The following is a 26,980-nucleotide window of genomic DNA, read 5'->3' on the forward strand; positions in this document are numbered from 1 at the left end:
AACCATCTAGCAAGTTAATCAAATGCAAGAAGGGGTCTCCAAAACTTCCAGTCAATAGCCAATAGGTCAGAAGCACAGATAATGACCTGGACTTGCAATTAGCATCTTAAGTGGGGCAAGGGGCAGTCTCGCGAGCCCAAGCCCTTAACCTGTGGGACCTAATGGCATCTCCAGGAACTTAGTACCAGCACTGAGTTAAATTATAGAATACCACGTGTTATCACAGAATTGCTTGGTATGTGGAAAGCCCGCGCATCTGGTGTCAGGGTGGGGTAGTGTCGTGGTGGAGTCCTGAGAGAAGAGGGTACACACACAGGAGGAAGTGTGTTTTCTCCTCTAGTAAAATTTCCTGATGCCTTGATCCCTCTGCGCACAATCAGTGAACTAACTAGTGGTGAGCTGTTTTTGCAGAATTATCAAAGACTGCCCCCTCCTCACCACCCCTGGAGACTCAAGGTATCACAGAATCACTGCTGTGGTTTTAAGGAGAGGAGTTTAAAGACTAACCCAATTCTCTAGAGTAGTACAATGCAGAGGAGTGGCTTACCCATGGTTACCGGGGAAGTGGTTAAATAGGATAATCCGTGCATAGTGCCTGCAACAGTGCCCGGCAGACAGCCCTACCCGAGACCTGGCTAGAATCAAGAGCACCACCAGATGGTCCAGCTGCAGGCTCTTGCATCTCACAAGCTCACTGCTTCTTGAGTCCACAAACTCCTCGGACTTGACCGTCAAATTTAAGGTTTTCACTTGTGTGATGCGTGTCCCTTGACTCTGAGCACGGGTTTAATTTACATTCTTACAATGGCCCTCGGTGCCCCTTTTACGCCCCAAATCAGTATTTTGGTAGCTTTTTCGAGGTCTTCTTATTTTCCTGGTACAACACTATCTTTGCTCCATTTATTGAGAAAGCCGACCACAGGAACTCCTCATCACGCTAAGCATCCCAGGGACCCCCGCCCCCAAGGTTAAAGCGACCGCGGCCACCCCGCGCCCCGGCCGGTTACTAGAAAGGCTCGGACCGCTCGGACCACTCGGCCGCTCAGACTGGGCGCGCGTCGGCCGGCCTGCGGTGACGTCACTGCGCGGGCCGGCCGCGACCCGTCGCCGGGGAATGACCTCAGGCCGGGGCGGGGCCACGCCCTCTCCCGGGCGCCATGCTGGCCGCTCGCGGCGCGGCCCTCGCGGGGGGGCTGCGGGTCCTGACGCGGCCGTGGCTGCGGGGGTCCGGCGCCCTGGCCCTGGCGCGCGCGGCTGGCGCGCTCCGCGCTGGGCACGGGCGGCCTTTGGCCGAGCCGGGACCGCGCAGGCGTCGGCTCGGCCTATCGGCCGCTGCGGTGGTGAACTCGGCGCCCCGCCCCCTGCAGCCCTACCTGCGCCTCATGCGGTTGGACAAGCCGATTGGTGAGTGCGGGGCGGACGGGCCGAAGCGCGCGGCGCCGCGGGCCGGGGGCGGGGGGCCTGCGGGCGTTGTGGAAACCGAGGCGCCCGGTACTCCCGGGACCCCCGGACTGGCGGGCTCCGAAGTGGCCCTCCTGGTCGCACGTCCCCCTGCGTCCCAGTGCCCCGGGCGGGCACTTAGAAGTTGGCTCATTCCACGGCCCTTTGAAACAGGCCTTGAGCGGAAACTCCGTGCCCCTTTATTTGCACAGATTTACAGTACTGAAGCACTTCCACATTCATTGCTGTTTGATGCCTGCCGTAATCTTGTGAGGCTCCCAAAGCAAAGAACAGACACCGTAATGGTGCCGAGGAACCTAGTTTTGATGCTGCGTGCTAGCTTTGCCCGACCCCACCCCAGCCGTCACGCCGAGACGGAACTCCCCCGAATGCAGCGGGTAGCGCTTGCCCACTGCCTGTCCGCTCACAGCCGTCCCCGAAGATTTCTGTGACCTTCCCATTTACATAATACCTACCACCTCAGTCTCTATACCTCTACCTTCAGTTCTCGTCGTAGCACTCCCCGCTGATTAACCTCCCGCACTGAGGGCTTGATGGACTGCTCCAACACAATCTAAGCGCCCCATACGTGGGACAGTTCTATCTAGTGCCTCGTATAGAGCCTGCCAGTAGCATCAAACGAATTCCTACCATACTGCCTAGTCTCGGGGACAGAAAGGTCTATGGGAACGCCCTGCTTTCTAGTTGAAAAAGACAAATATGATTGGGTGAGCTGGGACAGTGGGAGGTCAAATGTTAGTGGTACAGATGGCAAGTGGCACACTTAAGAGTGGTTACTGTGGATCAACATTGCTAGAAAGTGTCAAGAACAAATTGAATCTCAAAGGACAGGTAGATTTTGCCGAAGGGAGAAGAAATCTTGGTGGGTGGGGGAGATGTTTTTGCAGACTCAAGGGTTGAGAGTTGAAACATCAAGGATATGAGTTGATCTGGGATAGCAGATGGGTGTAGAAAACACTGGGAGGCAAGGCTGGGTAAGAGCTGGATGGAAAAAGGAGGGACAGTGGGAATGGAGGGGCCGAGACTGAACTGCAGATAATCTAGGTGATGGCATTTGCCATGGTAGTGCATGGAAGTGCATCCAGGTGCCTAGATATATTCACTCCACGTCTGCCAAGACCTCAAATTAGATTTGCTTATGGTATTCTAGGTCTTTGCACTACTTATTTGGGATCAGAGCACTAAGTGTTAGAACAATTAGCTATTGGGACATCTGGTGGCTCAGTGGTTTGGTTCCAGCCTTCGGCCCAGGGCGTGATCCTGGAGTCCCACATCCGGCTCCCTGCATGGAGCCTGCTTCTCCCTCTGCCTGTGTCTCTGCCTCTCTCTCTCTCTCTCATGAATAAATAGGTAAAATCTAAAATTTATTCTCATGAATAAATAGGTAAAATCTAAAAAAAAAAAAAAACAATTAGCTATTAAAGTATAAAAGCAAATTAAATGATAAACACAGTCCTGCCATCACAACCCCTTGCATTTTGGGCCACATAAGAGTTGATAGTCATTAATTTCCAAGCCCAGTTCTAATCTGAAGCATAATTATAATTCCGTTTTGGTGTCTGTGTCATGGAGCTGCAGTGTAGGCCTACAGACATCAGGACAGATCAACAGCTGCCATTATTCCCATTTCCGTAAACCTCTGACTTTTACATCAGTAAGAGGCTGGCTACTAAGGGTAATGAGTAAAACTCTGAAAACAGACCTCTTCATTTCTCATCTATAAGATGAAGATACTAACAGTACTGACTTTATAAGATTGTCATGAGAATCATTTATGTGTGTATGTGTTTCAAGTCCTTAGAACAGTACCTGATATAATAAGCGCCCAAGAAATGTTAGGCATTAGTACTAAATGATTGCAGGGTTTTTTTGTTTTTTTGGTTTTTTTTTTTTAAAGACCATTTACTAATGGTCTATGTTACTGTTCATTCAACAAACATTTTTTGAGCCCCTACTATATGCCAAGGACAATAAATTGACAGTAGAATTAATTACAGGTTTGATATTTCTTTATTTAAATTATTCTTTCGTGGGGCAATTTTATGTTCATTGTTTTACTTTGTTGAAGTTGGATCTTGATTTTATAAACCAAAGTGGAATTCATTGTTTTTCAGAATGGATTACAACTTCTTTCAAATGTGTCACAAACTGTGGTATTTCACAAAGTTTCAGCAGGTGGCACTCTTGACACTAAATTGGTGGTATAATTTTTGTTTCCCTCCATTCATGGGTGATTATGTTGTCTTGAAGATAATATGTAATTAGTCAAGAACCTTAGGTTCAGTTTTCATAGGCTTTTTGGTCTGCCCACCACTTCTCAGGACTTGCTCATTTTCCTTTTTCAACAGTAGACATTTCTTTCTGAAACCTGTTTGCATCCTCATCTCCTCTGCATCCCTCTTCATGGAAGAGAGAATAATCAAAGTACCACTGAGAAGAGAGGCAAGAACCATTGCTGAGAATCAGGAGTGCAGAGGGCCAGTAAGGACTTCAGTGTATGTGGAGGTTTGGGTAGAATGACTGATAACATTGCCCTTAGGGAGAGCCAGACCACCTCAGTTTACATTTCAACTCTGCCACTTTTTGCCCTTTGTGACCTTGGGCAAATTACTTCCTCTGTGCTTCAATTTTTGTATTTGTTTCGTGGGTATCATAAAAACAGTGCCCATCTCATAGGTTTGTCCTGAGAATCAAAAGTATTTCTTGATAGCACCTGGCACATAGCAACAGTTACATACTTGCTCTGTTTTTATTTTCATCATTACCAGTATCATTTTCTCATTAACAGTTCTGAGAGATAGTCTTTCCCCTCATTTACAGATGAGGAATACTGAACCTTAAAGTTTAATATACTTCAGTGTCGAGGCACCTGGAGGCACCTGGATGGCTCAATCGGTTAAGCATCTGCCTTTAGCTCAGGTCATGATCCTGGGATCAAGCCTTGCATTGGGCTCTCTGCTCAGCAGGGAGCCTGCTTCTCCCTCTGTCTACTGCGCCCCTGCTTGTGTGCTTTCGTGCTCTCTCTCTCTGTCAAATAAGTTTTTAAAAATCTTTAAAAAAAAAAAAAGATGAACCAATTAATATACTTTAGTGTCTGGCATCATTCCATTTATAGTGGCAGACATCAAACCAAATGTCTGACTTTCCCTAGGAACCCCCCTCATCCATAGGAGTGCCCTACAGCTTCCTATAGGTAAATGAATATAGTACCTTTAATGCAGACTGATAGTGAAGGAAATTTTGTTGCTGACACAAAAATGCTGTAGGTGATTACAACATCTTTTCTCTCCAGAATTCTTTTTTAAATAGACCCTTCAGTTCTAGTTGCACTAGGAAAATAATGCCTTTGAAGTGGTGTTCTTTTGTATCTATCAGGGCAGGATCACTCTGTCCCTCCGAGCTATACTGGGAGATCCAGGAAAAAGGAAGTAGTTAAACACTTAACCTCTCTGTGCATTTGTTTCCTCATCTGTAAAATAGGAACAATAGTAGTGCCTACTTTGTAAGGGTATGGTGGAGAACTAAATGAGTTGGTGTGTATAAAGCATTTGGAACAGTAACATTTACTGACATGTTAGCTGTTGTTGCTTTTGTTTCATATGGAACACACCAAATATGTGTCTGTCCAGGAGAACCTGAACCTGAACCTGAATTTGAGTCTGAACTGGCCCTTGCTTGTTTTCAGTCTCTGCTTGCCTTTTCTGCTTTATCCTCCCTAATCCCTCCCCCAGTAACTTGGGTGGCACTGTTTTGTGCATTTTTGTAGGACCCTGTATTTGCCCTATTTTTGAATTGATCCATTTTATTGTTATTGTTTAACTGTGTTTCTTCCTTTTCATTTATAAGCTGTGTGAAAGCAGAAAGCCTCTCTACCTTAGTCACTGTTGTATTCCCAGTTCTTGTACGTGCTTTATAAATACCTATAAATGAATAAAGCTTAAGCTTATGAAGTTTAAATATGATTATAGGTACTTTGTCATTTGGCCATTTTTGTATAGGATCTCATTTTTATTTAGCCACATCTCCTTTTTCTCTTATGTGGCAAAATTGGGCAGTAAAGCTCAGAATTTACCTTAATAGGCACCATATCCAAACATTCGTTGAAAGACTTACTTTTGAAAGTAGAATATCAGAGTTTACATGTAAAGCCTCCTTTCTGCACAATCTTTTTGGCTACAGCTTAATTTCATCTGGTTTATGGGCTAAGTACCAAGAACTAATCCCATTTGTTCATGTAGTTGTAAAATATTTAAAAACCAGTAGGTTAATGACCTCTTTCCTGCAAGACCATTTTATTTTATTGTACTAACAACAGTAAAAAAAGTTTTGCTGACCTTTTTTTAGCAGGTAGGCAATACATTGCATGTGATGCAAAATTCAGAAAGTGCAAAGGTATAGAGTGAAAACTAAGTCTTCCTCCCCTGTCTCCCAGCCACCCAGTTCTCCTCCCCAGAGGCAGTTATCATTATCAGTTTCTACTGTCTCCTCCCTGACATGGCCTTTGAACATACTGACATTCAAATGTATGTATCTGGTGGTGGGAGGTGGTACACAAGCATGGTAAAAATAGTTTGGCTGGACTGCTTTGTAACCTCATGAGAAAAGCATGAGTATCTGACTCCCCAGTGTGTGTTATCTGACTGGGTTTTGCTCATCTGATGTGTGAAAAATGTTATCTCAATGTAATTTTGATGTGTATTTCTTAAAGTTGATCTTTCATATAAATAAGTCATTTGGGGATCCCTGGGTGGCGCAGCGGTTTGGCGCCTGCCTTTGGCCCAGGGTGTGATCCTGGAGACCCGGGATCGAATCCCACGTCGGGCTTCCGGTGCATGGAGCCTGCTTCTCCCTCTGCCTGTGTCTCTGCCTCTCTCTCTCTCTGTGACTATCATAAATAAATAAAAAAATAAAAAATAAAAAAATAAAAAATAAAAAATAAAAATAAAATAAATAAATAAGTCATTTGTATTTCTTTTTCTGTGAACTTCCATTATTATTTTAGTCTGTTTTTCCATGGACTATTGATGTCTTTTCAGTGTCTAGGAACCCTACATATTGGGCCAAAAAGTCCTTTGTGATATAAGTTGTTAATTTATTTTCCCAGTTTTGTCCTGTGTTTTTGATTTTTGTGTTCTTTACTTTTTTGGGATGTAGTGTTTGAACAAATGAAGACAGTTAACTAACTAACTTGAATGTGTACCTTTTTTGTCTTTTTATTTTTGCTTAGGAACCTGGCTGCTGTATCTGCCATGTACTTGGAGCATTGGGTTAGCAGCTGAACCAGGTTGTTTTCCAGATTGGTACATGTTATCCCTCTTTGGCACTGGAGCTGTTCTGATGCGTGGAGCAGGCTGTACTATTAATGACATGTGGGACCGGGACTATGATAAAAAGGTAGTTTCTTCCGGGAAAGGAATAGGGAGGCTCCTCTCAATTTTGCAGAGTGACATGGTGGCATCACTTCTAAAGTCCACAGAAGGCAAAGGATCTTTTACTGTACTCCTTGAAATCCAGCATTGTAAGAAGTGCCATTTTTCAGTAGAATAGTTGATACTGCAAAGTGCAGTGTACTTTCTCAACAAAAGTGGCCATGCAGGCAGGGAGTGTACTTCATTTTTACAAAATGAATTAGAATTTAGAAGGCTAAGGTAAGGATGTTAGGAGCAAAGTGAAAAGTTCCTTCTGAACTTTTGTGTATCCCAAAGAACTGTCATTCTTTCCTTTGAGATATATAGTGGAGTTGTAACTATTCTTCTATAACTCAAATCTTAATTTAAATAAGCCAAGGAAGCCCCTATTAGCATTTGCTGTGATTATTTCCTTACAAAAATGTAATTTTATTCTTTTTTTTTCCTCCTTAGAAAAATAGTACATGTTTAATCTGAAAAATTTGGGCAGTAGGAAGTATAGAAAATTCAAGTCTTTCTTATCTCCTCTCCCAGACCCCTAGAGAAACTTCACTTAACAGTTTGATGCATTATATTTCTCTGGATTATTTTCTCTTCATGTTCAAATGTTTGTGTATAATTATTTCTTCCTCAACAGACAGTTATTTTCTCAGGGGAAGCGTCCATCTTATTTGCCTTTTATCCTAGTGACTGTGCCATTACAAGTACAAGATCATTCATTAAATGCTTGAGTAAATAATCAAGTAAACTTTCAACTTAAAAGAAACCCATGAAAAATTAATATAAAATGAATAATTTTGTATACATTTATATAAGGTGAATAGTTGGGACAGCCCCGTGGCTCAGGGGTTTAGCGCTGCCTTCGGCCCAGGGCGTGATCCTGGAGACCCGGGATCAATTCCCATGTGGGGCTCCCTGCGTGGAGCCTGCTTCTCCCTCTGCCTGTGTCTCTTCCTCTCTGTGTGTGTGTTTCTCATGAACAAATAAATAAAATATTAAAAAATAATAATAAGGTGAATAGTCATCCCTAGTTTGCCTTTCATACTACTGGTCTGAATTTTCATTTAGCAAGGTATACCTGCAATGATTTTTAGTTTGTAAGAACAATATCACAATGTGTTTTTTAACTAAAAAATATTTATTGAGTATTTGCTGTAAGTGAGACACAGTGACAGGTTTTAGGATTGCATGAATGAAAGGCAGTATTCCTGACCTCATAGTTTCATAGTTAGACTCCAGCAGCACTGTTGTGAGAGTGGTGTCCACAAGGGAACTTACTGACAACCACCTACCTCAGCCAAAGGGAGCAGAGAGAACTTTCCAGGGCGGTGACTTTGAACTGTGTTAGCATAAGATGGCAAAAACAAGGGTGGGAGGAAGAGTGAAGGTCTTGAATGGCTGTGAGATTAAGTATAAAACTTAACCACTGCAGCGATGTGGTTTGTGTGTGACTGGAGGATAGGATAGTGGCAGGTGGCTGAAACTGCATGTTGAACACATCTCTAGACCCCGCTGACCCAGCTGGGGTAGTTGATTCATGTCAGGAGATGCATACTTTCTTGATTTGGGGTTCATATACCCCAGTCAGTTTTTCATTCTGCATAACCAGATGATTGAGGCTTCTGGTATATATCACTTCAAAATAATTCTTGAACATGTTTAGAGCAGCTAATATCAAAATCCTGGTTGTAATGTTTTATTGACTTATAAAGTTTTCCAGATGTTACTTTTGAGAGAAGCTGGATAAAGGACATGTGGGATCTTTATATTTTTTAAAACGCAGAGATGTTTTTTAAAAACTGCATGTTGGGGTGCCTGGGCAGTTCAGTCATTTAAGCGTCCAACTCTTGGTTTCGGCTCAGGTCATGATCTCCCAGTTGTGGGATGGAGCCCCACATCAGGCTATGTACTCAGTGCAGAATCTGTCTCAGATTCTCTCTCCCTCTCCCACTCCCCCATGTTCTTGCTCTCTCTCAAAAAAAAAAATAAATAAAATCTTTTTTTTTAAGATTTTATTTTTTTATTTTTTTAAAGATTCCATTTATTTATTCATGAGAGTCCCAGAGGAGAGACAGACATACAGACAAACAGACACACAGGCAGAGGGAGAAGCAGGGTCCATGCAGGGAACCCGACATGGGACTTGATCCAAGGACTCCAGGATCACGCCATGGGCCGAAGGCAGGAGCTAAACTGCTGAGCCACCCAGAGATCCCCCAAAAATAAAATCTTAAAAAGAAAAAAAGCTGCATATGAATCTATAATCATCTCAAAAGAGAAAAGGTTAATTAAAAAACTAATAGGTAATATAATTAAAAAATAATAACCAACTTTTAATTAACAAAATATGACCATTTCCGTTTCCCTTTAAGTGATTTTTCTTTTCTCTTTAGGTTACAGGGTTACTGATTAGATATCTTTTATCTCCCCTATGACATTTTTCTCTGATTAGAAGAGTCCAGGTTCTATATAGACATACAACAAAGCTCTTAAATCAGTGTTTTATAGCTATTAAGGAGGTTTTTCTAATAGGACTTAAAATGTTATATGTATTTTTTTAATCTAATTTCTTTTTAAATATTTTGGTCTATTTAAATGGGAAAAAAAATTCATTTACCCATATCTCCCATCTCCACCCCCCCCCCCCAACTCCTGCCTCTGGCAACCACCAACCTAATCTCTTTTTCTATAAGCTTGAGTTTTTGTTTTGTTTTAGACTCCATATGTAAGAGAGATCATATAGTATTTGTCTTTCTGTCTGACTTATTTCACTGAGCATAATGCCCTTGAGATCCATCCATGTTGTTTCAAAATGGCAAGATTTTTTTTAATGGCTGAATAGTATTCCATTTTGTGTATATGTGTGTGCATGTGTATGTACCACAGGTTTTTTTTATCCATTCATCTATCAGTGGATACTTAGATTATTTCCATATCTTGGCTATTTTAAAGAATGCTGCAGTGAACATGGGGGTACATATATCTTTTCAAATTAATGTATTCGTTTTCCTTGGATAAATACCTAGACACATGGAATTCTGGATCATATGGTAGTTCCATTTTTAATTTTCTGAGAACTGCCATACTGTTTTCCACAGTGGTTGCAAAAGTTTACATTCATCAATAATGCACAAGAGTTCCCTTTTCTATACATCCTCACTAACACTTATTTCTTGTCTTTTTGATAATAGCCAATCTAACAGGTGTGAGGTGATACTTCACTGTGGTTTTGTTTGCATTGCTCTGATGATTAGTAATGTTGAGTATCTTTTCATACATCTGTTGGCCATCTATATGTCTTCTTTGGAAAATGTCTATTCGTGTCCTCTGCCTATTTTTTATTTGGATTTTTGGGTGGTGGTTTTTTGTTTTGTTTTGTTTTTAGCTATATGAATTCTTCATATATTTGGATATAAACTCCTTACCAGACATATGCTTTGCAAAGACTTTTTCCCATTCAGTAGGTTGATTTTCATTTTGTTGATGATTTCCATTGCTGTGCAGAAGCTTTTTAGTTTGTGTAATCCCACTTTATTTTTGCTTTTATTTTTGGTGTCAGATCCAAAAATCATTACCATGACCTATGTCTAGGAGCTTACTGCTATGTTTTCTTCTAGGAGTTTCAAGTCTTATGTGCAAATCTTTAAACCTTTTTGAGTTAATTTTGTGTATACTGTAAGATAGGGGTCCAGATTTTACATATGGCTGTCTGTATTTCCCCACACCATTTATTCAAGAAACTCTTCTTTCTCTATTGTATAGTCTTGGCTCCTTTGTTACAAATCAGTTGACCATGTATGTGTAGGTTTATGTCTGGGCTCTCGGTTCTGTTTCACTGATGTATCTGTCTGTTTTTCTGCCAAAATGAAGCTGTTTTAATTACTGTAGCTTTGTAGTATAGTTTGAAATCAAGAAGTGTGATGCCTCCAGCTTTGTTCTTCTTTCTCAAGATTGCTTTGGCTACTTGGGGTCTTTAGTGGTTCCATACAAATTTTAGGATCATTTTGTTTCTTTGAAAAATGCCATTGGGATTTTGATATGGATTGCATTAAATCTGTATATTGCTTTGAATAGTATGAACATTTTGGCAATATGAATTCTTCCAATGCATGAGCAAGAAATATCTATCCATTTATTTGTGATTTTGATTTCATTAATGTCTTCTAGTTTTCAATATACAGGTGTTTCACCTCCTTGGTTATATTTGTCTCTAGGTATTTTATTCTTTACTGCAATTGTAAATAAGATTGTTTTAATCTCTCTTAGGTATAGTTCATTATTAGTGTTCAAAAAACACAACAGATTTTTTACATTTTAAAGAATGAGTTAAAAGGCTTGACTAAGTTGTAATGCTTACCTCACAGTTTCTTAAAGACTATATATCATTAAGGATATATTTGTGGCTCAGAGTTTTGCTTGGTATGTTAGATAATAAGTAAATTGCTAGTATATTAAATGATAAATCGATTGTTATTTGGGTATATGAGTTAAGTGTGTTCTGTTGATGTTCTGTATAATCTACCAACCATGTGATAAACATTAGGTTCATAAACATCGAAATAATCTCAGCATATAAGTGTTAGTGATTTAGTTCTATTTTTATTTATTTATTTATTTATTTATTTATTTATTTATTTATTTATTTATTTATTAAATAAATAAATCATGACCTAAGCCAAAGCCAGATACCTAATTGAGCCACCCAGGTGCCCCAGTGATTCATTTTTATAAGCTATGAGTAAATGGTTTCATTAAAAACCGCATAGAATAAGTTTTGATCATCATATTACATCATTTTTAGTCTTTTGATGGAGTGCTGGTTTATTTTCAGCTTTTGAATTTAGCTAGGTAATTAGAACTACCTGTGTAGTTATAAAAGGACTGTGTAATCTGTGGTTAATAGTATGGTCAGGTGAGCTAGACAGACTGTGCTACTTCCCATCCATGACCTTGGAAAGTTACTGAACTTCTCTGCTTCAGTTTTCTAAAACAAATGGCCAGAACTTGTGAGTGGCTAAAAGTCAGGAATGTTATGAGAATTCAGTGGTGGGATAAATACATAGCTCTTAGAATAGTGACACATGGTAAGCACTCACGTACTAGTTGGAATAACCATAATATCCTAAAACAAATACAAGATATAAATATATTGCCAACTAAAACTGTGGGGATTAAATCAAAGATAAAAGATCCAAGTCTGGCAGTCTAACTAAGGTGAGTCATTATGGTTTTTGACAAACTGTTTTATTGCACAGTGAAGCATGCTATAAAATGAGTCAGCAAATTTTCTCCTAGTAAGTATTTTAGGCTCTGTGGGCCATACCATCTTGCAACTACCTGATTCTGTTGGAGCATGAAAGTAGCCATATACAATATGTTAACAAATGGATATATCTTTGTTTCAATAGAATTTTATTTATGGACACTGAAATTTATATTTCATAATATTTTCATAAGTCATATAACTTTTTTTTTAAACTGATTTTCAACTGCCTAAAAAAGAAAAACCATTCTTATTAGCTCATGGCCATATAAAAATAGGCAGTAGGCTGGATCTGGCCCATAGGCATAGTTTGCTAACCCTTGATATAAATCAAAACGGAAATACGTTATATTCATATGCTAACATTTACTGCATACTTACATGCTTTAGACACCACATTTACTCTGAGGTAGTGCTCTTATTACTTCTTTCTCTTCTTCTTCTCCCTCTCTTTCTATTTTTCTTTTAACAAGTAAGTAATGTAAGCCCAAGAGGGCTTAAATAATTTGCCAAAATTCACACAGCCAATAAGTAGGTTATGCTGGCCTCTTGGGTCCCAGGTCTTGAATTCTTCTAACAATGCTGAAAATTTTGGTTATGCCTTTTTTTTTAATGCTTCAGTTTAGAATAATCACATTTCATGATCTCTAGACAGGAAAAGAACAACTAATATATCCTATTGGTCCACATAATAGCTCTGTCTGTTCATATTCTTACATTGAGTCTGCCCTTTATATTTGGGTGCAATTAATATTAGATTATAGTCCCATCCTTAAATAGCCTGGCAAAAGCACTCCTGCTTTCAAACCCAGATAATCTGTCTTCTTTCTTTATTTACATTTGATTGCTGATTGCAGTGCTTCCTGTAATCAAAACATTCACTGCAATTTCCTCTTTCCTGAGAATTACCATAATTATTGTCTCTTTTTTCTCTGTGGAAATTAAACATATACATGCTAATAAGCTGGGTAGCTAAATAGCCAGATAAGGAAGTTGCTTCATTTTGTGGGGTTGGAGATGGAGATGGGAGATGAAAAAAGAGGGGAATGAGTGGTGGGAATTTTTAGTGCTTTTCAAAGTTGTTTTATTTTTTTTTTTTTTCAAAGCTGTTTTAAATATGAAGTTTTTATTTTTGGCAGCGCTTCCAATGTTGGTTTTACCTTTTATTCATATTTTTTTCCTTAGTGTCTGCCATGGGCCATTCTCTTGATTACATGTTTAAATTTATGATTGAACCATTACATGAGGCTAAAATATCTGTTTTTATGTATTAAGGTTATAAGAACAGCAAATCGCCCAATAGCTGCTGGAGACATTTCAACTTTTCAGTCCTTTATTTTCCTTGGGGGACAGCTGACCTTGGCACTGGGCATTCTTTTGTGTCTGAATTACTACAGGTATAGTAAATGTGTTTTTCAGAATCACATATAAAATCTCTCTTTTGAAATGGAGAAAGTAAGAATAAATAAAATATCTGTATCCAAAGTTGTTTATTGGCTATCTATGGAGCATCTGTAAGTTAGCAAGTATAAAGACATTACCACATGTCGTAAAAGCAAGAATACTTTCAGCCAAAGGAATGAGAAGATCAGCATTTAATTTATTCTGAGCCACTGTTATACTTCCATTATGTGTTACCTAAGAAACACATGGCACCTTCATAACTTTTTCAGATGTATACAGGGATGTTGGTATATACCCTTATGTATAATTTTATTTATCCTGACACAATCTCTAAAGTAGAGAGAAGTGATCATACTCATTTTGCAAAAAGATTAAGCAGGTTTTTCCCAGAGCCATGCTTATAATCGATGACAGAGGGGGGAAAAGTGGAAGGATTCATTCCTAGATCTCTTAAGTAGAGACAAAATTAAACTTTTGCACATCAGATGGCTGCCTACAAAGTATATAAATGAGAAAAAAAGACAAAAAATTTAATTGTCATTTTATAGAGACTAGATTTAATTGCACACTTTGCCCTGATAATTATCATGTGAAAATGCTTTTGGAATGTTTTTCCTGGAAGGACCGTGTTAGGCAAGCTATGAAGTACCTAAAAACACCTTAGGATGCTATTATCCTTTTATAGATGCTTTATCTTCTCCTAGAGAAGTGACACCCATTGTGCATATTGAGAGGGGGGATCTTGATTCTAACTCTGTTGGGACATCTCCATTTACTAGCTGTCTTAATGTTGGAAAACAACACTTAGAGAAGCGGTAGCATGGAATGGGTAGTAAGTTGGACTCTGGAGCCATCTTGCCCTAAGTTTGAATCTGGCCCTGCTACTGACTGGCTCTATGACAGTCAACAAATTACTTAATCTCTTTGTGCTTTAGTTTCCTCATCTGCAAAAAAACAACTAGAATAAAACAGTTTGCCTCTTAGGTTTGTGGTAAAAATTATGGATTAACATATGTAAAGCAGTTAGAAAAGTGCCTAATACATGAAAGCATTATATGTATTATTATTTTGTTTGGTTGTTTTGTAACACTTAAAATATTTTCTAATTTTATCCTAATTAAAGTCTAGGAAGATAATTTTACATAAAAAATGTAACAAGTCATTTTCCAGTTAGTATTACTACTGTTGTCTTATTTAGCAATTTCTAAGAGATGGTGATATTAATCTGTAATGGTTTTTCTTGATTTCAGTATAGCTCTGGGAGCAGCATCCCTGCTTCTTGTCATCACCTACCCACTAATGAAAAGAATTACATACTGGCCTCAATTAGCCCTAGGTGAGCTTGAAATAATTACAAGGATTTCCTTCAATACCCTCAAACTTATACTTTTGTGTGTGTGTGTGTGTGTGTGTGTGCGCGCGCGCGTGTGTATACAGTGTGGCAGAAATAAAATGTCAAGTCAGTCATGAAATTTTCCAAACCGAGAATAGATTTTCATATTTTAAGGGAGGGCAATTAGCCATTTTTATTTGCTAAGGAATTTTACATACTTATTAATATTATCATTATTATTTTCTGAAATGCTCTTTTAAAATCTAAGTATGTCACAAAGAAAAAATTAACTGATTTGACCCTACCCTTCTCTTTAGGTGACTAATTTGGATGCCTTGAGGACTTGGGGTATTGGGGTAGAAAACAAAGTCAGGCAAGAGAATCAGGGTTAGTATGTGCAACCCTAGACAGACCATCACTGTTAAGCCTTCCCTTAGATCTCCCAGGAGAAAGCTAGCCAGTCTTGCCTCTGGCTCCCACAGCACTCTGGCGTGGTGCTTACTATTTTCAACCAGCAATCACTAAAACAGAAGATGCTGAAAGCCGCCTCTGCCTCCTCAGTTGTAAATTGTAAATGCCTAACAGATAAAACTTTCTTTACATGTAGATGGCCCAGCATCTAGCATAGCATTTGCTGTATCACAGGTATTCAATAAATATCTGTTGACAGAGCAAGCAAAGGTTGACAGGTAGGTAAATCAGAATCTATTGCAAAAATATTTACTCCTAGAATAAGCTAGAGTATTCCTAGAACTATTCTAGTTGTTTGAACTATTATTTTAGTGAATAAAAGAAGAAAAATGGTTTCTGAGAAAAGACATGTGGGACCCACTGAGTATGAGATACCTAGGGACTTGCAGGTACAGATGCCAGCAGGCAGTTCAGTCTCTAGTCTGAAGTGTAAGGAAGTGATCAGATTGCACAAAGAGATTTAGGAGCTGTGTGCTTGTAGATGTTTGTTTACAGTCCTCAGAGAAGATGGACTTACAGAATAAATAAGTGTACCTGCCTATGCTCTTGTTTCTGTAGCTTATGGGGGAAATAGAGTCATAAAGGAAAGAACAGGGGGTTTTGGCTCAGGTAGGTCTAAGGTGAAACCCCAGCTTCTATTTTCATGGACTGTGCCAGCCACCATACTTGGTAGGGTAAATGTTGTTTTCCTGAAACATCCTGTTTATCAGGGTGATACTATTCTTTCTGTTACCTGGATTATTTTGTCAATTAATTAACCTCTCTGAGCCTATTTCCTTTTTTTGCTACGTAGCTAATCACCACCACAGAGAGCTAAGAGCATTTCAGGAAACAGTGCACAAAGCCTAATGTATAGAGACACTTATGTGCTGATGCCCCCTCTTCTCTTTGGGAGTCTAAAGTGCACTTAGACTTGTCCTCTCTTGGGCAGCCCGGGTGGCTCAGCGGTTTAGTGCCACCTTCAGCCCTGGAGACCCGGGATCGAGTCCCACGTTGGGCTCCCTGCATGGAGCCTGCTTCTCCCTCTGCCTCTCTCTCTCATTCTGTGTGTGTGTGTGTGTGTGTGTGTGTGTGTGTCTCATGAATAAATAAATAAAATTTAAAAAAAAAGACTTGTCCTCTCTCTCTGTCTCTCACCATTTGTAGGGTTGACTTTTAATTGGGGAGCATTACTTGGATGGTCTGCTATCAAGGGCTCCTGTGATCCATCTATTTGCCTGCCTCTTTATTTTTCTGGAATTATGTGGACTCTAATATATGATACTATCTATGCCCACCAGGTAAAATGATGATATCTTTTTTCTTTGGTTTAGTTATTGTTGCCATTTAAGAACTTTACGAACCACATTAAAGGGGAAGTATTTTTTTCTCAAAAGAAGATCATTCATGCTTCCTTGGCACCAACAAAATATTTTTGCTTCATGTGGTATGCTTACCAGAGATCAATTCTTTTATTTACAAGTACTTAAACAGTATTTACTATATGCCAGGCACTGTGTTTTTCTTTTTTTTAAAGAGTATTTATTTGAAAGAGAGAGTACAAGTGGGGTGGAGGGGGGCTTGGGGGGGGCATGGCAGAGGGAGAGGGAGAGAAGCAGACTCTCCTCTGAACTTACAGTGTGAAAGGAAAAGCATACATTAACCCCACATTCATTATTTGGATTTGGTGCCCAGAAGATAGCCTATCAGGTCATTATATGCCTCCAGGTGGGTACAGAGTTCAGCGTACAGCCTCTGATAACACTTGGCCATAATTAGAACAGTATGTGGAAATGCCTAGAAATTAAATTGCTGGGGAAGAGATCGGTCAGCTAGATGTGAATGTATCACCAAAACCTAGCTCTACTTAAACAGAAAGGATTTGATGGGAGAGGCAACGAGTACATTGAGCTAGAAATAAAATGTGAATGGATGTGGTTAGGTGGCAATTGACCATTTTCTACATCTGTGACTTTAGTAAGATTGAAACTAAAATGTACAGGAAATTCTTGAGATTGGAGAGCTCTAAGGTAAGGAGAAGCTATGTGAACAATTAGACTTGAGTTTTAATTTTGAATGTGGTCAGTGTGAAGTTAAGATTCATTAATAGGGTTATAATACAATGACAGGTGAAAATAAAGCTGGAAGATCATCTTAGCAGTGACACCTAACTACGATTCGGCCTGTGCATTTATTACCAGTCAGCCTATGTTTCCAAGTTACTGTCGGCTTTCACAGCTTCTATCCTTTGAAAGACAGTTTCTTCTGGGATTAGATAGTGGTGATGATTATACAACCAAAATGGTGAGTTTTATAGCATGTCAATAAAAACCGGACAGTTTCTTAATACTTTCTGTTGTTAGGACAAAAGAGATGATGCTCTGATTGGTCTTAAGTCCACGGCGCTACGGTTCCAGGAGAACACCAAGCAGTGGCTCAGTGGCTTCGGTGTGGCGATGCTGGGGGCGCTGAGCCTGGTGGGAGTGAATAGTGGTCAGACTGCACCCTACTACACTGCTCTTGCTGCTGTAGGAGCCCATCTGGCACACCAGGTTTGACCTTTTTCTTACTTTTCCCCTCATTTTTCTGTGGTATAAACTGTAAAAATTATTTAAACAAAACAACCTCTGTGCTTACCAAGCAGGGTACTTCCTAAAACAACTACTTCGCTTATACTACCTTGAACCATGCCCTCCCCTCTCCTGACGTGTTGCTTAAAAAAGCTAGCTGTATTATTTTAGAGAAATAATCTAAAACTAAACCTAGATTTACTTTTTTTTTTTTTTTTCCCTCTGATTTTTCTTGAAGTACCTCTGATTCGTGTCTGGAAACATTTCAGCAATGTCTTAAAGGTTGTAGATTGAGTTTGCTCCAAAAGCAAACTGATCAACATAACCATCTTTTTAATATGTGAGTTTCAGTGATGGATGTGATGGTTAGCAAACTAGTCATTCCTAAGTTTGGGTCCCACTGGCATTAACAACCAAAGCCAGAGAAGACATGAAGTGCTAACATGTCAGAGTTCTGCCTAAATCATGGTAAACTCATTTCAAGATGTTCGGCCAGCACCCAAAAGCTTATATTGTGAATCTACATTATTGACTTTGGTAAATTAATGAACTAAATCTAACCTTAATGAAATAGATTGCTTGTAAATGGCCTCTTAGTTTTGTGTCATGTTATTCTTATTTTCTTTGAACAGATTCAAAAAGGTGTTAGTCTGTATGTAGATGATCTGTTTTATACAGATTATTGCAAATTACTTAGCAATATAGCAAGACTTGCATCACAGTATGAAGGAAACTAAAATCCAGTATCCATAAAGTAAACCCCATGCCTTATCACTTTCATTGTTTTCCTCACAAGGAAAGCTTTAAGACAGGAATTGGTGATTCTTCAGGACCCTCTAGATTTCACCACTTGCCTCCTCAGAATTTCTTAGCACCCTCTTTTACTCATAACTCAGCTCTGTGGGGGTTGTCACCATCAATTGATTGCCTGCTCAGGATAATGGATATGTAGCCATATTTAATTAAGCACTGGGATATAAGTGGAGGAAGGCAGAAATTACAAATACTGTAAGAGAGATTTGGAACCCACTTGACAATTCTAAATGGCATTTGCGGTCTTCTGTCTAGTGCTTTTTTTTTTTTTTTTTTTTTTTTTATTTATGATAGTCAGAGAGAGAGAGAGGCAGAGACACAGGCAGACACAGGCAGAGGGAGAAGCAGGCTCCATGCACCGGGAGCCCGACGTGGGATTTGATCCCGGGTCTCCGGGATCGCGCCCAGGGCCAAAGGGCAGGCGCTAAACCGCTGCGCCACCCAGGGATCCCCTTCTGTCTAGTCCTTGATGCAGTATTTTATGATGGACATAGCCTTCTCATTTTTGGAAAAAAAATGGAAATCATGGTGATTTTAAGTCCACAGTCTGTATAATAGAGAATAGTTGGGGAAATGATGGATGCTAATGCTAAAGCCTAGGAGTAACTGAGACAGGGTAATGGGACTTCCTTGATAGATTTACTGTGGAGAAAAGGAATGTGTTTGTTCTAGGTGACTCAGCAGATCTGGGTTGCCAGATCCCCCTCTATGTGGCAGTAGGAAGGAGACTGACACATCCGTGGGGTGTTTTTGGTTATCATAAATAAGCTAGGGAGGAGGGGTCACCAGAGCCCCTGAGTTAGTGGGGCTGGGTTTGTTAACTATCTTTCAATGCACTAGACAACCCAACACAATAGAGTTGTCCTTTCCCAAATGTGACTTGTCTACCTGTTGAGAAACATTACTCCAAGTAATAAAGCTAGAACTGAAGGGTAGGAGTAGGCAGATTTTAGATCCTTGTAACTGGTTTAGAGCTTTCTAAAGAGTTAGAAATAAAAATAGCATGGGTTGCCTCTCTAAGCATTCATGACCCCTCAAGTGGAATGTTTTACCACACAGCTTGGATGATACCCAATGAGAGATACGGTAGACTTTTCTATACTGGGAAACAGTTTGGGTACATAAAGGACTTCCCATTCCTTAAAATCCTGTAACAAAGTGCTGTTGTCTTCTCTGTACAAATCTATTTATTTGTGATGCCAAAAAGTTTATACTAAGTACTAATGTAGCATTGTGATCCTCTCTTACAGATTTACACTCTAGACATTCACCGACCTGAGGATTGTTGGGATAAATTTACCTCCAATCGAACATTGGGACTAGTGGTTTTGTTAGGGATTGTCCTTGGGAATTTGTGGAAGGAAAAGAAGACAGATGAAGCAAAGAAAAGTATAGATAGAATAGAAAATTAGCAAAGGACATTGATCTAGGAACCTTTAAAACAAACTTTTGCAAAACACTCTCAGGTCTTGTTACCACATAATTAGATTTGAATAAGCAGTCTTGCAATATGTGTTAAAGAGTTAAGAACCAGGAAATCAGATGTAGACCATATTTGCCTGGATTTAGTTTAAGTGTTACCTAGCAAAATCCTTCCCCTGTCTCATCCTGTAGGATTTGAGTGACCTTGAGTACTTAAGTTGATACATTCTTCTGCTCATTGTGATTCCCATCTGCAGTTACAGGAATGGTATGAGTTTGGGCACTTTAAAAGACGCCTGATTTATATCTCATCCAAATGAATGAATGTAGGGAAACGGACTTTAATTTTAGGGAAAAATAAAAGCTGCTGTAGAAAGTTGAGGTTTATTGTTTTTGTTGTAACCTTTACTTACTGCCAGAAGCTGTAATTGAGGAAACCATTCTCTGTTTTATATTTTAGGATAATTTAAATAAGTAAATAAAAATTTTTATCTACTGTATCCATACGTGTTTCTGTTGTTACCAGACCTGACATTTACTTCGTACATCTGGTCTCTGTACAGCAGTGGTGACCAGAATAAGCAGGCAGTCACCAGGGACTATTTTTAATTTCTGTTGATGTCTTTTTTTAATCTTATCAGATTGTGTACAGGATACTGGCATGTTGGTTAAGTGTCCTAACAATTTTTTCCCTTGCCGCCTTCAAAATATTCTCAACACAGCAGCCAGAGTGATTTTCTTAAAATCTATATGGGGTTCTCTCGTTCCTCTGCCTTTAGGATCTCCCAGGTTCCTCAGTACAAACTAAAAGTCCTGTCACCTACCAGGACCTTCATGATCTGGCTGCATCTGTAGCTACTTTCCCACACCCATCTCTAGCCCACTGTCTTCCTCACTGCTGCTCAGCAGGCTGGTGAACTTCTGCTCCAGGGCCTTTGCATGTACACTTCTGCTTGCCTGGAATGCTGTCCTTGAATTATGACGGTCCTTCATGGCAGGTCTTCTCCTAAATGTTACCTTCTCAAAGAGGCTTTTCCTGACCACTGTAAAATTTTGTAATAAATGCTACCTATACTTTATTTTTTTTTCTCTTCAGAATTTAGCACTATTAACCTCAAATATATTTTACTTGATTTAAGTGGTTCTCATGGATACTGGGCGGTAGGGGAGGCAGTTCTTTGTGGATTGTGGGTGGCAGTAAACACTAAATTGCATAATGGTGATAATGTTGATGGTGATAATGCAGCTGACAGAGCACATATATGTGCCAGGCCCTAATAAATAAGCACAGGAAAATGTAATGAACTATTTATTCAGCAAATACTGAATCACTGAGAGTGAATGTTTAGCTTTACAACAGTAGGAGCAGCCATAACTAATCTACTATAGCAGTAGTGAGTTGGAGGAGAGAATAGAAATGTTCCCTACTCTAAGGGAAATATGATTGGCTTCTATTTTATCTCATTCTGACATTGCATCAGGATAAACTTAAAACCCATTGACTTCTGTTTTTTTTTCTTTTTATAAATAATATTTTTTATTTAAATAAATAAGGAAAAAGCATAATTTATCTAAAAAATTTCAGTAATAATAAAAATACAGAGTTTAAACAGGTGGAGGGATGTCTTCAATAATGAGAGAAGTGAGAAATGGAAAAAATTGAACTTATAAAAAGGTTGTGACTCTTAAAAATATACCATTTCTCATAGCAAAAAAAATGTTGATCTCTAAATGCTTTTCCTCAGGCATGGGCTCTAGAAGAACGCTGGCCAGGTTAAATGGTGGAGGAGCATGGCCAATGAGGATCTGTGTTTAGCACCAAGAGGCCTGGTGTGTCATCCCCTACACTGTACCCTAGAGGAAGCCTTAAAGTGGAATCCTTTCTTCATTTAGGGAAAAGTTCCAGTGTCTGAAAGGGCAATAATTCTGTTGAGGACTGGCTGTATGATTTGCCAAAATTTACATAAGCTGTTCTAACCTGGCTATATAATTTGCAGATCACTCTGTATTTTAAAATGCTTAAAATCTTAACCCATTAGCACTAATTCCAATTGAAAGAGGTAAGAATAGTGCATTTCAATTTTATTTTCCTAAGTTGGCTGATGAAAGTTAATTTGAGGGAAATCTTAGAATCAGCAAAACTACAGCCGTTTATGATAAATGGGAACAAGAAAGAATATAGGTTAAAATTCATGTGTTGTCTTGCCTTCAAAAAGCAGCTTAAACTTAATTATTTCAGTCCCTTTTCATTTCATCTTTCTTCTGTCAGGTAGAAAAGCTGAAAAAGTAGTATAAATATTTAAGGAGCAGATTGAGAGAGATGAAGTAGATTATTAACCTCTAAAGTCACAGGGTTAGAAAGAGGTACAGCTATCATCCATCCAGTGATCTAGGGTCAGGGTGTCAGGAGAGTACTGTAGGTTCAAATAATGAAATTACATCTTGTTTTGGGAGATTCATTCAATGAAGGGGGTCCCTTGCCCTAAGTTTCTGCTGCAGATTTACTGTGAGGTTATAAAGAGCATTTGAAAGAACTGAACAGTTGCCTGGTATAAGTTTATGGTAAGAGTGGATGTGGGGTGGGACCTATGGGAAACTGGCTAGAGTCAGAAAATAACCCATCTCAAGTGCTGCCTCTCCCAGGACTTCTTTGTGAAATCACTCTATGCCTCTTCCAGACTGTAAGCCTTCCACAGGTCACACTCTGCTATTTCCCCCAAATCAACATACGCTCTCATCCTCAGGCTAGTCTCTTCGCTACCCACAGGCCACTCTCATCTGCCCAGCTCTGCCATTGCAGTTGCCCTAGCAGCTTGAACCTGGCAAGGACTTGGCCTTTGGAGCAGGCAGCCCCATGTGTGAATCCTCCCTGTTGTACTTGCCAGCTCGAGACCTCAGTTCCTCTGAGGAACTGCTCTCCACCACCACATTCTTATCTGCCAAAACTGGGCTGTTGAGAGCATGAGACCAAGTTGGTGTATTATTCAAGCCTGTTATGGACTGAATTCTATTGTGCCCAAATTCATATATCAAAATTCTACCCTCCAGTAACTCAGACAGTAACCACGTTTGGTGATAAGGTCTCTAAAGGAGGTTATTAAGTTAAAATGAGGGCATTTGAGTAGGCCCTAATCCATTATGATCCGCGCCCTTCTAAGAGGAAGTCTGGACACTGACACTTGCACCCAGAGATGACTGTGAAGGCATAGAAAGAAGATGGCCTCTTCAAGCCAAGGAGAGAGGCCTCAAAAGAAACCAACCTTGCCCACACCTTGATCACAGACTTCTGGCATCCAGAACTAAGAAAATAAATTTCTACCCCATCCTACCTTTGTCCTAAAGCACAAGTTTTAGCTCTTCTAGTAATCACAATGGTGGACCGAATAAAATCCTCCAAAAATGTCCATGTCCTAATCTCCAGAACCAGTTTATGTGTTACCTTATATACTAAATACATAGTATGTATAGTATGTATACTATATACTAAAGGGGCTTTGCAAATGTGATTGAGAAGAATCTTGAGACTGGACTACCATGGTTATCTAGGTGGGTACATTGTATTCACAAGACTTTTATAAGAGGGAGACAAGACCAAAGTCAAGTAGCAAGAGGTGGATCTATGAAGGATGAGGTTAAAGTGATGCAAGGGGTGGGACGCCTGGGTGTCTGAGGGGTTGAGTGCCTGCCTTTGGTCCAGGGCGTAATCCTGGGGTCCCAGGATCGAGTCCCACATTGCTTCTCTCTCTGCCTGTGTCTCTGCTTCTCTCTGTGTGTCTCTCACGAATAAATAAATTTAAAAAAAAAAAAGTGATGCAGGGGTGAGCCAAGAAATGCAGATGACTTTTAGAAGCTGAGAGACGGGATGCAGATTCTCCCTTCAGAGCCTCTAGAGGGAACCAACCAGCTGACACCTTGACTTCTACCCAGTGGAACAGAGTTGGACTTCTGACTTCTAGAATTGGAAGATTATAAATTTGTGTTGTTTGAAGCCACTAAATGTGTGGTAATTTGTTACAGCAGCGACAAGTAAACTAATAAGTCAAGCTCTGATTGACCAGTCCCCTCAACTGCCAGAGCACGTGGTTGATACCAGGGGAGCAATTGCTAAGAACGCAAGTCCAGTGTCAGCTTGTGTGGATTGGAATCTCTGCTTTAACATCTGCCAGTTGGATGAACATGAGCCAGTTACCTGATCTCTATGTGGTTCAATTCCTCAAATGGGACTAATAATAGTAACCTTCTCATGGAAATTCATCAGTCTCCATCTACTAGAATGCAGATTCAGTAGTAACTGGGACTTTGCCTTAGTCACTAATAGCCCCAATATACCATACTGTAGGAACTCAATTAGTATTTGTAACTTATCATACGTTAGTTTGCTTTTTTTTTTCATTTTCAATATTGCAGTACAGTTGACATGCAGTGTTGTATTAGTTTCAGGGGTGCAACATAGTTGATTCATTGATTCTATTCATTACAGAATGCTACTATGACTACTTGCCAGACCCAGTGTTAGGTGCAACCGTTAGAAATTAGTGCCATACAGAGCGTCGGGGCTCGGGCCTGCAAGCCCGCTCCCGCCCCGCCCGGGCCGCCGCCGCCTCCCAGCAGCCTGAAGTCTTCTACAACCAGATCTTCGTAAACAATGAGTGGCACGATGCTGTCAGCAAGAAAACGTTCCCCGCCATCACGCCATCCACCGGAGAAGTCCTCTGTCAGGTAGCTGAAGGAGACAGGAAGATGCGGACCAGGCCGCAAGGGCGCCCGGCTGCCTTCCCGCTGGCTCACCCGGCGCCGCGGGGGCGCCCGCGACAGGGGCCTCTCTGACCGGGCGAGACCGGACCTACCTGGGGCCCTGGAGACCCTGGATAGCGCACAGCAAGCCCTGTCATCTCCTACCTGGTGATCTGGACACGGTCCTCAGATGCCTCCGTTACTGTGCGGCCGGGCTGATAAGTACCATGGGAAAACCCTTCCTATTGATGGGGACCTTTTCAGTTATACCTGCCATGAACCTGTCGGGGTGTGCGGGCAGGTCATTCCGTGGACCTTCCGCCTCCTGATGCAAGCCTGGAAACTGGTCCAGCCCTGGAGACGGGAAATGTGATTGCGACGAGGGTAGCTGAGCAGACTCCGCTCACCGCCCTCACCTGATTAAGGAGGCTGGCTTTCCTCCTGGCGTGGTCCATATTATTCCTGGATTTGGCCCCACAGCTGGGGCTGCCATCGCCTCCCATGAGGATGGGGACAAAGTGGCAGGCTCCACCAAGGTTGGCCACCTAGTCCAGGTTGCTGCAGGGAACAGTAACCTCAAGAGAGTGACCCTGGAGCTGGGAGGAAAGAGCCCCCAGTATCATCATGTCAGATACAGACATGAACTGGGCAGTAGAACAGGCCCACTTTGCCCTGTTCTTCGAGGGCCAGTGCTGCTGTGCAGGCTCCCGGACCTTTGTGCAAGAAGATGTTTACGCTGAGTTTGTGGAGCAGAGTGTTGCCAGGACCAAGTCACATGTAGTTGGGAACCCCTTTGACAGCCAGACTGAGCAGGGGCCGCAGGTGGGTGAAACTCAGTTTAAGAAGATCCTTGGTTATATCAAATCTGGGAAGGAGAAGGGGGCCAAACTATTGTGTGGTGGAGGGGCAGCTGCTGACCTTGGCTACTTTATCCAGCCCACCCTGTTTGGAGATGTGCAAGACAGCATGACTATCGCCAAGGAGGAGATCTTTGGGACTATGATGCAGATCCTGAAGTTCAAGACCATAGAGGAAGTTATTGGGAGAGCCAACAATTCCAAGTATGGGCTGGCTGCAGCTGTCTTCACCAAGGACTTGGACAAGGCCAATTATCTGTCCCAAGCCTTCCAGGCTGGCACTGTGTGGATCAACTGCTATGATGTATTTGGGGCCCAGTCACTATTCAGTGGCTACAAGATGTCTGGGAGTGGCCAGGAGCTGGGAGAGTATGGGTTACAGGCATACACAGAAGTGAAAACTGTCATGATCAAAGTGCCTCAGAAGAACTCCTAAAGAACTCCACCAGCTCCCTCACTCATCCAGTGACTGAGGTCAAGGACATCAGCAGCAAAACCAAAAAAAAAAAAAAAAGACACTTGCACACGAAAAGTCTCGAGAGAAATTCACTCATAGAATCTCTTGATCAAGAAAGTCCCAGATTTTGAATTGGTAAATAGGGGTGGATGCGGGGCAGAGTACAGGGAGAGCCTTTTACCCTGCAACAGTACTACTGCTAGGTTTCAGGCTGATTTTTCAAAACTAGATTCAAATGTCTTATCTTGTCCATCTGGTATCCTTTGTAACTTGCCCTTGTGGAGGAAAAAAAAAGCTATTGTTTATCCTTGTACTAACAAGTTGGGGCAACAACTAGTGCCTTCCTTTGTATTCTGGACTAAAACTCATTAAAAACAATGCTGCTGTTCACTTTCTGGTTAAAAAAAAGAAGAAAGATGGGGATCCCTGGGTGGCTCAGCAGTTGCTCCTGCCTTTGGTCCAGGGCGCGATCCTGGGGTCCCGGGATTGAGTCCCGCATCAGGCTCCCGGCATGGAGCCTGCTTCTCCCTCCTCCTGTGTCTCTGTCTCTCTCTCTCTCTCTCTCTCTCTCATTAATAAATAAATTTTTAAAAAATGTGCTTTAAAAAAAAAGTTAAAGAAAAAGAAGAAAGAAAAAAAGAAATTAATGCCATACAACATCTAAAAGAATTCACCATGTAAGGCACCGTAACAAAAATATACATTTTCATGTACCATAATTAAAACTGTAAAAATATATATAATGAAGATTAAAGAAACAAAAATAGCTATGTCACGGGTAATGCGTTATTATAATTTTGCTTTATAA

The 26,980-nt window shown here is 40.6% G+C and overlaps 1 protein-coding gene and 1 pseudogene across 1 annotated transcript; both read left to right on the plus strand.

Annotated features, from left to right (window-relative positions):
* The first annotated feature begins 1,143 nt into the window (after positions 1-1,143).
* Positions 1,144-20,624, plus strand: COQ2 (coenzyme Q2, polyprenyltransferase). The gene is made up of 7 exons (XM_055313168.1): positions 1,144-1,404; positions 6,689-6,855; positions 13,408-13,529; positions 14,787-14,872; positions 16,487-16,620; positions 17,683-17,871; positions 19,953-20,624. The coding sequence occupies exons 1-7, from the start codon at positions 1,158-1,160 to the stop codon at positions 20,112-20,114; spliced, it is 1,107 nt and encodes a 368-aa protein (XP_055169143.1). The 5' UTR covers positions 1,144-1,157; the 3' UTR covers positions 20,115-20,624.
* Positions 20,625-21,915: 1,291 nt separating this feature from the next.
* LOC129501758 (aldehyde dehydrogenase, mitochondrial-like) lies at positions 21,916-26,562 on the plus strand (annotated as a pseudogene).
* Positions 26,563-26,980: the final 418 nt, after the last annotated feature.

Source organism: Nyctereutes procyonoides, unplaced genomic scaffold, assembly GCF_905146905.1.
Source record: "Nyctereutes procyonoides isolate TBG_1078 unplaced genomic scaffold, NYPRO_anot_genome, whole genome shotgun sequence".
NCBI lineage: Eukaryota > Metazoa > Chordata > Mammalia > Carnivora > Canidae > Nyctereutes > Nyctereutes procyonoides.

Bases quoted from the DNA above. Each gene is read 5' to 3' on its own strand.
- COQ2 (XM_055313168.1), top strand. From the start codon at position 1,158: ATGCTGGCCGCTCGCGGCGCGGCCCTCGCGGGGGGGCTGCGGGTCCTG. The intron at 13,530-14,786 runs GTATAGTAAATG...TCTTGATTTCAG, and splicing joins TTGTGTCTGAATTACTACAG to TATAGCTCTGGGAGCAGCAT. The intron at 14,873-16,486 runs GTGAGCTTGAAA...CACCATTTGTAG, and splicing joins CTGGCCTCAATTAGCCCTAG to GGTTGACTTTTAATTGGGGA.